The sequence below is a fragment of the Zingiber officinale genome, chromosome 7B (genome assembly GCF_018446385.1).
Source record: "Zingiber officinale cultivar Zhangliang chromosome 7B, Zo_v1.1, whole genome shotgun sequence".
Taxonomy (NCBI): domain Eukaryota; kingdom Viridiplantae; phylum Streptophyta; class Magnoliopsida; order Zingiberales; family Zingiberaceae; genus Zingiber; species Zingiber officinale.
Window position 1 is genome coordinate 32,095,855 of NC_055999.1, and position 11,543 is coordinate 32,107,397.

General features: G+C 32.7%; 1 protein-coding gene across 1 annotated transcript; it reads left to right on the forward strand.

Annotated features, from left to right (window-relative positions):
• Positions 1–9,594: 9,594 nt before the first annotated feature.
• LOC122005644 (transcription factor bHLH167-like) lies at positions 9,595–10,572 on the forward strand. Its single transcript, XM_042560764.1, has 3 exons — positions 9,595–9,793; positions 9,915–10,217; positions 10,334–10,572. Exons 1-3 carry the CDS (start codon positions 9,653–9,655, stop codon positions 10,424–10,426), a joined length of 537 nt encoding a protein of 178 aa, XP_042416698.1. The 5' UTR covers positions 9,595–9,652; the 3' UTR covers positions 10,427–10,572.
• The last annotated feature ends 971 nt before the right edge of the window (positions 10,573–11,543 follow it).

An 11,543-nucleotide genomic window follows, 5' to 3' on the forward strand; every position in this document is an offset into this window, starting at 1 on the left:
AATCGAAAATCAAGTCCGAAATAAGCCACGAATCCGTATCCGTTTCTGAAGGGCCAAACACCGATGTAAGATCTTCTCAAGTAGATAAACTATATAATTTAAATAACTATTTAATGCACAAATTAGCTAAGTCAAATATCTAAGTCAAGTCACTCCAAAAGAAGGTAACAGTCTTTAAGGAAGTGACTAGCCCAAGCTGCTTGACCGAACCTATTCAAACTGAAACTTCAACTCAGGTTCAACAACTTGAGAAAGAAAATTTCAGTCTGAAAAATCAAGTCAAGGAACTTAAGGGAACATTGGAACGGTTCACCTTGGGTTCCAAGAATCTTGATTTGATTCTTAGGAAGCAAAAGACTATATACAATCGATCTGGACTTGGATACAAGACTAAATACAAATTCAAATCATACTTTTAAAGTTTAGTGTTTAAACAAATTTTTTTTAAAACTAAGTGTTTAAACAAAATAATGAAGATAAGTATTTTTATAAAAAAAAAATTACCTTAACTAAGCTTTCTATAAAAAAAATTTTAAGTACTTCGCTCAGCTTTTATCCACATCTTTTAAAACTAAAGTACTTAGCTAAGTTTTAATAAAATTCTTTTTCAAATTTTTAGTAAGTCATTTTCAAAAGCTAAGTTTTTAAGTGCTACCTTTCAGGGGGAGCTTAAAGTTAAAAGAATAAATATTTTTTCTATCTTTGACATGTAAAACAAATTTCTCTCTACTTAGTATTATTTTTTATTTATGTCAAAGGGGGAGAGAAAAGTCAAAGTTAAAATTAAGAATTTAAACATAATTTTTATGAAAGGGGGAGCAAAAGGGAGTTTTTCAAATCATTATATCTATGCTCATGCTTAAATTCATTTAATATTTTGTTATGTTTTACTTAACTTTGAACCGTGTTGCCATAATCAAAAGGGGGGAGATTGTTGGTGCGGGAAGTATCTGATGATCGAACCTGTGTTTTAATTATGTCAAAGGGTCTAAAGTTAAGTTGTCTTGTTATCTAACAAGGTTCATTGAACTTGTAGAAAAGGCCTAAGTTGACTTAGATAAAAGTCCTAGTGGATTCTAGAAAAGTGGAAAACCCTAGAGGGTGATAACCCTAGGTCCTAGGGGTGGTAACCCTAGATGATGGAAAGTCCTAACTACGATTAAGCAGGTGAAAAAATCTAGGGATGGTAACCCTAGGCTGAGAAAAACCCTAGGGGATGGTAACCCTAGGTCTTAGGGGGTGATAACACTAGGTCCAAGGGGGTGGTAACCTTATGCTGAGGAAAATCATTGGGGGTGGTAACCCTAGGTCTTAGGGGGTGATAACCCTAGGTAGAAAGTCCAGTCGGTCTAGAGGACCGATCTGGCAATAGGTAAACTCTCCTGAGAGGAGTAGGTGAGGACATGTTCCCCGGTGAGGGAACAATAGGCGTATGTTCGACTTAGGATTTTCGGAGATATAATCTGAAGTCAAAATCGGACAGTTCGGAGACTGTCAAAATAACTTTCTATTTATCTTATTTTATTGTACTAACCTTATTTTGCAGGGTATACTTTGTTTGTAGACTAACATGCTTTTCAGGATGGAAATTGCACAAGAAAGTCTCGGATGAAAAGTCCTTAGGCGCCCTCCATGGAGCTTGGAGGCGCCTCGGGTAACTTGATCGACAGCCTTGCAGCAAGGCACGAGGGCGCCCTCCATGGAGCTTTAAGGCGCCCTAGACGCTAGATTGAGGGTACCCTCCATGGAGCTTGGAGGTGCCCTCAGGCGGATAAGCAGCGAGCGTTGCGAAGCTTATCAACGCGGTTGACTCGGCGGGTTGGAGGCACCCTCCATGTTGTTGGAGGCGCCCGCAACGGGCTATTTAAGCCTGGTTCAAACAACAGCTGGAACATAACTTGAAATCGCGATCCTTCTTCCGTGTGCTACTCAAAGAACAATCCGACAACGTCGAAACTCGACTCCGATAACTAGAAGCATTCAATTCACATTTCTTACGTGTCAGTATAATCTTTGCATTGATATTGTACTTCAAAGTTGTAATATTTTCTGAAGCTATAGTGTTTACCCATCGAAAGCACTCTTACGTGTGGGCCTTGGAGTAGGACTCGCCACAGGTTCCGAACCAAGTAAATCCTTGATGTTCGTATATTATTTTTTATTTTTTCGCGGTGTGTTTTACTCTTAACAAATGAAATAGACACAAGCGTTATTCCCCCCCCCCCCCCTCTAACGCTTTCGATCCTACAAATCTGAGGTAGATATTTAATTAATCCAGGATCGGAATATTAGAAAGATGTGAATAGAATGATGTGATATTTGTAAAAGACTAAGAAACACATGCTCATGTATCGGAGGTCTAGACTTGGAGATGATTGGATATTCAGACTCCGATTTTGTTGGATGCTTAGATAGAAGAAGGTCCACTTTAGGCTATATTTTCATACTTGCTAGAGGGGGCTATATCATGTAAAATTGGCAAGTAGATGATAATAATCACTTCTACGATTGAGGCAGAGTGGATAGCTTGTTATGAAGCATTCAATCATGGGATTTGGCTGTAGAACTTCATCACAAAGTTGCATATCATTGATGGCATTGATAGACCATTAAGAATCAACTATGATAATAAAGTCATAGAACTTTATGCCAAGAACAACCATAGTTCGTTGAAATCTAAGCACATCGACATTAAGCTTCTAGTAATTAAAGAAAGAGTTCAGAGTTATCGGGTTATGATAGAACACGCTAGCACAAATTCTATATTAACATATTAGCTCATCACGAGTTTAGTATCTAAGGTGTTTCATGCGTATGTTATGGATATGAGGGTCATTTTTATAGAAGAAATAACCATCTAGCAGGAATTTTATTTATTATGAAGCTCTATATTTCTTTTTGAATACATGAACTTTATTTTATTTTATTGTACATAATTTCAAAATATTCATGTGTTTTATTTTGACAATCTAACACAAAATTATCATAATTTACTACTATAATTTAGCGTATAATATTTGCAAATGTCATAAATATTCCTATTAGAATTATAAGATTTAGATCATAATTTACTATTGCATTTTAGCATAAAATATTTTCAACTATAATCCAACCCTTTTGGGTCGTCATTAGGACCAATTGAAAATTAGCATATGCAAATCATATTTCATATAATTTCCATGATATACATCTATATCTTGATTATGTCATTAATAACATTAGTATTGTGATTATTATTAGGGTTTGTTACAATCATATTATGAGCTCTTTAGTTCTATACTAATGAAGTTAATGAATTATATTATTTATAAGGATATTTTGTGCCTATAAAGTTAGGTATTATTGTTGACGTCAACTAAAATTATACTTGTATGTTGTATATAATAACATGTGGCCTAGGTGTGAGATTATTACATCTTATCTCTTATTTAATGGGTTTACTTATATTTATAAATATGTGGATTCATGCATTAAGAATCAAAATCTAGTAAATGATCTAACAAATTATTATAGGGATTTGAGTTAGAGGATGTGAGCTTTACATGCATAGAACACATTAAACTGTGCCATTATTAATAATGTGCTGATAACGAATGCGAGTCCATCATATTTAGGGTTTATTCCCCGTTGGATTAAGGATATTATAGAATTTTACGCTTTCCATTAGCGAAGAGTTTACGACGATGTCACTCTAGTTCTTTCGGAAGACCAACCTCGTTCCTCCTCTTCTCGATATAGAATTTTTAGATTTTGGGATGATAATTTCTGAGATGATGTCAACTCCGATGTATTCAAATTCTTCGTCTCTATTTCTATCGAGTTATTTTCTATTGTGGTGTAAATATAGATGTTACTAAATCCTTATATATATGTTTTTTTTATTTGAGTTCTTAATTAATGTTTTTAAAATCATGCGGCTTACGATATGCAATATCTACTCCACTGAACACAGTTATATCCAGCATTGCTTCCATCAATGGTTGTCTTTGCTCCTATGAAACTTCAAAATATTAGTCCGCCGACGTTTTTCACATGCTCATCCTTCATCTTCCCCTTAACTCTCATATTTCTCCTTCGCCTTAACTCAATTTTCACATTCGTCTTCGGGACCTGAGCATTAATTGTTATTGGTCCGTGTTGTTGAAGACACAGTGCAGCACCGTCCAGGGTTATATTCGGCTCCGATATGAAACTCATTTAAGAGAATTAATTGATCGAACCTACCCAGATAGAGAAATGTCCATCAGTTTTTTCAACGTCTCAAGGCGTGCGTAGTTCACACAAATATTCTTTCTCTCACGTGCCGTTATAAGTTCGGCCAGAAAAACTAGAATTTGATTTTCCATCATGCGTCCCATTCCCGAGCAGAATCCGTTACCGTTAGTGATCAGAGCCAGCCAGTGGTCAAGGTGGACCCGACGCATAGGCCCATCTATGGCGGTCCCACCTTTTTTTTTAATTTTTTAATATTTTTTAAATAAATACTGATAAAAACATGTTCATTGAAAAAAATAAATTAATTAAAACAGGCGAGATATATTTTTTAAAAAAAGTTTATATATTTTTTAAAGTAAATGTTATTAAAATATTATAATTTTTTAATGAAAAAAACATTGAATATAAATTTAATTTACATATTTAGTTAAAAAATTATAATATTAATTTTATTATTTTTTATATGGATACAAAGCGTCTATGTTTTTTATTTTGCATTAGATCCTATCTCGGATAATGATTATAAATATGGATCTCAAGAATTTTAAAGTCGAGACTCAACTATATTATGGTAAAAAGACGAATACGTTCACCCCTAGTGTCCCTGTCCCAGGGCCAATACGGAAGAGGTAAATCACGGACGGTTACTAACTTTTGGAATAGTGACTAGTACATAAGGGAGACATTTACCTCGATTTTGTCGAGATTCGAACACCAGACCTCATTGTGGCAACACCTCATGCGCTCGCCCCCAGCGTCCCCGCCAACCCGTCTCAGTGCCAACACGGAAGAGATAAATCACGAGCGGCTATTAGCCTTTGGAATAATGACTAACACATAAGGGAGGTATTTACCTCGATTTTATCGAGATTTGAACCTCAGACCTCATTGTGACAACACCTCATGTGCTAATCACTAGACCTATCCGAGGAGACTAGAGACTCAGCTATATTGAATTATAAGATAATGGATCTGATAATATGAATTGTTTGAATAGATCATGATCTCTCAATTTAGACCATAAAAAATTTCTATAAACCTAAATTATCATCATAAAATTAATCAGTTTCAGAATTAAATATCTAAGTTCAACATGAAAAAAAAAAAATACCAGTACAATGGTTGAATCTCTTTCATTTTGATGGGATCCCAATAAATTAAAGATATGTATATATAAACATTGAGGCATTTACTTTTTTTTCATGTATATATATTTCCAAGGATAGTATTAATAACTTTTCTGTGTACTTTGATTCTTATTCCATGAGTTATAAATTTTAAAAATATATATATAATAAAAAAATACTTTTAAAAAATAATCTAAAAAATAAAATCTCTAAAATGTTATAAATTTTAAAATATATATAAAAAAAGAAAGAAATTTTAAAATTAATAGAGATACAAACTAGATTTTGTATGTTAAAGAATAAATCTATTTTTTAGATAATAAATTAAATAAAAATACAATAGTAACATTGATCAAGATGGTCCATTGATTAAAATAAATAATGATAATTTTAATTAATCTCATAAACTATCCTTAAGATAACTAATTTAATTCTATGAAAATTTTTATCAGACATCAAAGTAAATCAGGAACTATACGCGATGACCAATCTAAAATTTTAGCATCCATTGATTGTGCTCCCTATTATTACCTTGGGGCACAAAGATTGTCCATTCATCTACCATGCCAAAGTGTTCATTAACAATTTTTTATTTATATTTTAGTCTTTAATAAATTTAACTTTTTTAGATTTTTGATCAATTTAAAAAATACATAAATTCTAATAATCTGTTAGAACGCAACTGCAAAAATTATTATATGTTTATTTATGAACAAAATTATTACTTTTTATATTTTAATTTCTATAAAAAAAAATAAATTGCTCTTGAGCTTAGAGGATTCAAAAATAACTATATAGTTTTTTTTTAAAAAAAATATTACATGAATATTTTAAGTTTTTTTTTTACAAATTAGTAATTCATACATATTTTTAAAATGACCGGACTTTAAAATGTGCAAGTAATAATTTTGACTAAGACAATACGAACATTTGAGTCTTTTTAAAATTTAAATAAATAGATGCGATATGAAAGGACCACTAAGACTATTACATGTTAGATCCGGTGTGAGTTAAAAGAGGAAGGGTGAATAATTTTTATCGCTTTGTCTTAATTATGAATTGATTGTTTGAATGCTTAGTAGAACATTTGAATCAAAATTCAAATATAATGTCTCATGCACAATATCTTAATTTTACTTGATATTCATCTTTTTAAATAACTATAATCCAAAACTTAGACCTAGCTATCTTTCTCTACTAAACTTTTTCTTCTCGAAAACCATCCATAGATGGAAAAGCTTCTTATAATAGATTTCACAACAATACAAGTATAATACAAGATATAAATATAAGAATGTAAACAACTTTATTAAAATCTCGCTTTTGATCATTGTTGATTATTTAAGAATGTCTTTTGTTGGTCTGAAAATATAACTACACATCGTCCTCAAATCTCCAAGAATTAGTTGTGAAAATTTTCTCAAAATTTATTTTATAGCTTTCAAGTGAGGTTGATTTCCGCCTAACAGTCAAATAATTTTACCAATCAGTTAATTAAGTAGTTAAATTTGACCATTTGCACTTAAATAACGGCTCTTTCTTGACATATTTGACTACTATCAATCGACTGATAAACACTCTAATTGACTGATCACATACGAATAATCGAATCCCTCAGTAAATTGATCTGCTTCGACTCGCTTTTATTCAATTCTGATCGAAATCAGTTGACTAATACTCATAATTAGTTGATTGTTATTGAGTAACAAATATATATCTATAAATAAACTCCATTTTGCACCATAGATCGTCTCATTCTGATATCCGAGTTAAAATTTATGACTTTTGAATGTTTGTTCTATCGTTTCTATATTACTATCAATCAACTAATACTCCTATTTTAACTTTATCAAAGCCGAATTCTCTTCTTGTTTAATATACAATTAACCTCAACCTATCAGGACTTCCTTTGCCTAACATTGGGTTAACTTTAACATACTCAGACTTCCCGTTACCTAGCATCTGGTCAACCTTAACTTGTTGTGACTTCTTGTTGTCTAACATTTGTCAATCTTGACCTGCCAAAACTTTCTCGTTGCTTAGCATCCGATCAACTTTGACCTCTCGATACTTCATCGTTGTTTAACATCCGATCAATCTTTGTTCTACCGAAACTTCACGTCTCGTGTCAAATCTCTGTTGGACTTTTGACCGTCAAATGCCAGATTAATCGTGAACTACTTGGACTTTTCTCTTGCCAACTACCTGTTGGACTTCCTATCACAGAATTTTAGGCCAACTGTGATCCACTTAGACTTTTCATCTTGTGCCAACTCAATGTTGGACTTTCGATCGCCAAACGCCCGCTCAATTATAACCCACTTGAACTTTTCTCTTGCCAGTTATATGTTGGACTTCTGATCATGAAATGTCCGATCAACCGTGACTCACTTAGACTTTTTGTCTCATGCCAACTCTATATTAGACTTTCGACCACCAAGTATCCGATCAATTGTGACACTTGAACTTTTTATATCTTGTTAAGTATATGGTTAACCTTAACCTATGTGACTTTTTGTTCAACCAACTTAAATATAGATCAATTGTCAAGTATTCAGTCAACCTTGATATATTTGACATCTCACTCGACACAATAACATATTAATCAACTCGAGTTAACTTGACTTCAATTTGATTAACCTTGGATCAACCTTGATTACTCGATGGATCTAATAGTTTTGTCTAAAATTATGACATGCCCAATTTTGATCAATATTATCATTTATTTTTTATTTATATTTAATTGTTTTTTTAAAATAAAATCTCCCACCCTTATAAGATTTATATTAATTTGACATCTAGTTTTTTTAATTTTTATATCTTAATATTTTTTAAAAAAAGATTTTTTTATAAAAAAAAATAGTAGTTTTAAAAAAAATTATAGCATAATTTATATGTCTCTGCCCTTTATTATTTTTTTTTTGTAAGAATTTATATTTTCATTATTTTTATATTATTTTTTAAAAAAATTATAACTAATTTTAATGAAAAGTGTTACATGAGTATTCGTAGGCTTACCCCTAAAATATTAAACTTTCGATACCTTCTAAATTTGGTGGTCCTCTCTCTTATAGAACACTCCATCACAGTCACGTCTTTTTTTCTCATAAACTTGTCATTAGCTACGACTATGAGAAATTGAGTTTGGATCTTACAACCAATCCATAATCCATGAGTATCTTCTTGTTCTTCTGTTATATATATATATATATTTTTTTTTTAAAAAAAAAAATAATCAAATATTTTGAAATGATTTAATCTTGTTTGTAAATAAATCGGATTTAAATTCCAATTAAATTGAATAAGTTGAACCAAATTAATTATTGCGGACTGATTTGGATTAATTATATTTGAGTTTGATTTAATTATATTTTTTATTCACATAGTTTATGGTTTTAAAGACCAAATTAAAAGATTTGGATTAAGATTTTCAAACAGTTCATATATTTAAGGAGTTTAGAGTTAAAGTCTATTCATAGATATTTAATTTATGACGGCTCCTCTCTAATTGTTTATTCGTCTTTTTCTGGTAGAAGTGAATTATTGTACATCTGTTTGAAGTCACTGTCGTGCCTTGTCGGCCGACACTGAAAATCTATTACGCTAAAGCGTTTACCAATTCTTCCTTATGAATAAGAGAAAATTAATAACAAAGGAAATTATATTCGGGATATTATTTATATATATGTATAATATTAGTGAAAATTTATTCAGAAAATACATATTTAGTTAGTTTAATTAGTATTTTGCATATATTTTACTTTGATATTATTGTAATTTATCCAGGTCGAACAAAATCAATTAGTCGCGGTCGCGAGAAGCATAGATAGTGCTTGCAGGATGTGTCTATATATGACTAGATTCCTGATCTGGCCTTTATCTACAATCTGACTTTGCTAATGTAGATTCTCTTTAGAGGTTAGTTGGATCTAGTGTAAGAAAGAAGATCAGGAAAGAGGATCAAGATCAATATAAATGGGACTGTAGATTTTGAGAAAAAAACGAAACAAAATGAATTTCTACAAAATATGGAATATAGGCATGTTTTGGGGACACTCTTTATGCGGCCGGCGCAAATCTAGCTATACCTGTCGCTTCCCGGTTGCTGAAGAATTCTTGACGACGACTTTGTTTTTTCTTTTTTCTTTTTTCTTATTTTTTTTTTCTTTTTGACGTTTCTTGGCTGTGATTCGTTCCCTTCGCCGACCTTCTTTCTCTTCATCCGCTGCCATGCATCTATATATCTCACTCAATACACTTATTGCGACCACAGACGGAGAAGGAGAAGGAGAAGGAGAAGGAGAGAGGAGATGGTCTATGTCTGCGGCAAGAAGACCACTAATTGGAAGGTGGAAAGGAAGACAGTGGAGAAGAACAGGAGAATACACATGAAGACCTTGTGCTTCAAGCTCTCCTCCATTATCCCCAAGGAGCACAAAACTATTCACAAGGTCTGTTTAATTTCTGCGCATGATCATGCATCATCATGCATCTTGCTCGCTTAAATATAATTCATCAATTGATTAACCCATCTAGCTAGCTGATAGCTCGTTGCGCGCGTTTTGATTTTAGACTGTGCTGACCCAACAAGACTGCTTCGACGAAGCCGCATCGTATATACAAAAACTCGGAGAAAATATAGAAAAACTGAAGCAGCGAAAGCAGATGCAGAGCATGAGGAGCCTAGGCCAGGACGACGTGGTCGTCGAAGTGAGGTACGAGGACTTGAATTTGGAGGTGGTTGTGGTAAGTGGTGTGAGGAAGAGGTTCATGTTCCATGAGCTGATTAATGTTCTGGAGGAAGAAGGCGCTGAGATTGTCAGCGCCAGCGTTGTGGCTGTGGGCGACAAGATCTTCCACACAATCCATTCTCAGGTTTGTCAGTATTATTTTAATCAGCATCGTCGATCGATCGTCATGTCCATGTCTATATCAACGTAACTCTGTTTGTTTGTTTGTTTGTTTGTAAATTTGTTTGTTGCTTTCTGCAGGCTATTAGCTCAAGGATTGGCTTGGAGCCGACTAGCGTCTCTCGGAGATTGAAGGATCTAGTCAACGGAGTAGACCCAGAGTTCCATATCTGATTTAAGTATGGTGGTCAAAAGTAATTAGATTTCCATATCTTATCAAGGAAAAAGCTAATTAAGGTCAATTGTTCTGAATCAAACTAGCTACGGAATCCACAATTTTACCTTTTCCTCTCCATTTAAGTTTAAAGGTTAAGCACAAATCATATCTGTCTTGAGAATCTATGACAATATATAAATATCATCGTGGATTGTGATGATTCTGTCATACTTTTAAGTGAGGTTTATCTTTCACAGTCAAAGTAAGAAGATGAGAGAGTCCCATCGATCTTGTTCCAAATGATGAGGACGATCGATGTACCTGATTAAGAGGAGAGGGAGCTAGGGGGTCAGCAACAACAATTAGGGGAAAAAAAGACACGATATAATCATTATTTTAAATACGATATAAATGATTTATCAACTATATTCTGAAGCATCAATCCATATTATATTAATTATGGACTAATTCCTAAATTATCATAACATATACTGAAATTTTAGCAATCTCATCTTTACTCTAAATTAATCATTTCTATCACAACTTGGAATCTCTAACAACCTTGAGAAACTCTAGTAGTTTAATTTGTTGAGTTAGTGGAGCTTACTTTGAACTAGGCTCAAGCAGTCAAGCTCGATAAAAATTTTCATGGACAAGCTTAAATAAATAAGTTTGAACATAGCTAAGTTCCACTCGACTTATTTAAGTTGCTCCTATTTGAAACTTCATTAAAAACACACACTCTTTGTGGATGTGACCCATTGATAATATAATAATAAACTAATACCATGGGCAACATGGTAGCTCTCAACATCATTTACTATGCTATATTTCAATGCGTTAGAGTTAGAATACTTGTGCAAAATTTATACTTGTTTAGGTATTAATTATGACAATAATATCAATAATTAGTCAACTAATGCATATTCTTCATATTCATGTGAAAATTAGAATTGTCAATTTGGGTTAGATTAGTCGAATTGATACGCGTTACCAAATAATTTAAATGGATTTGATTAAAATTTCATCAACCCATTTAAGAACGAGCCGGTCTAACTGGATAAGTCCATGAGAGTTGCAGGTCCAAGCGGTATATATATATATATATATAGACACACACGAGAGAGTAAAAAT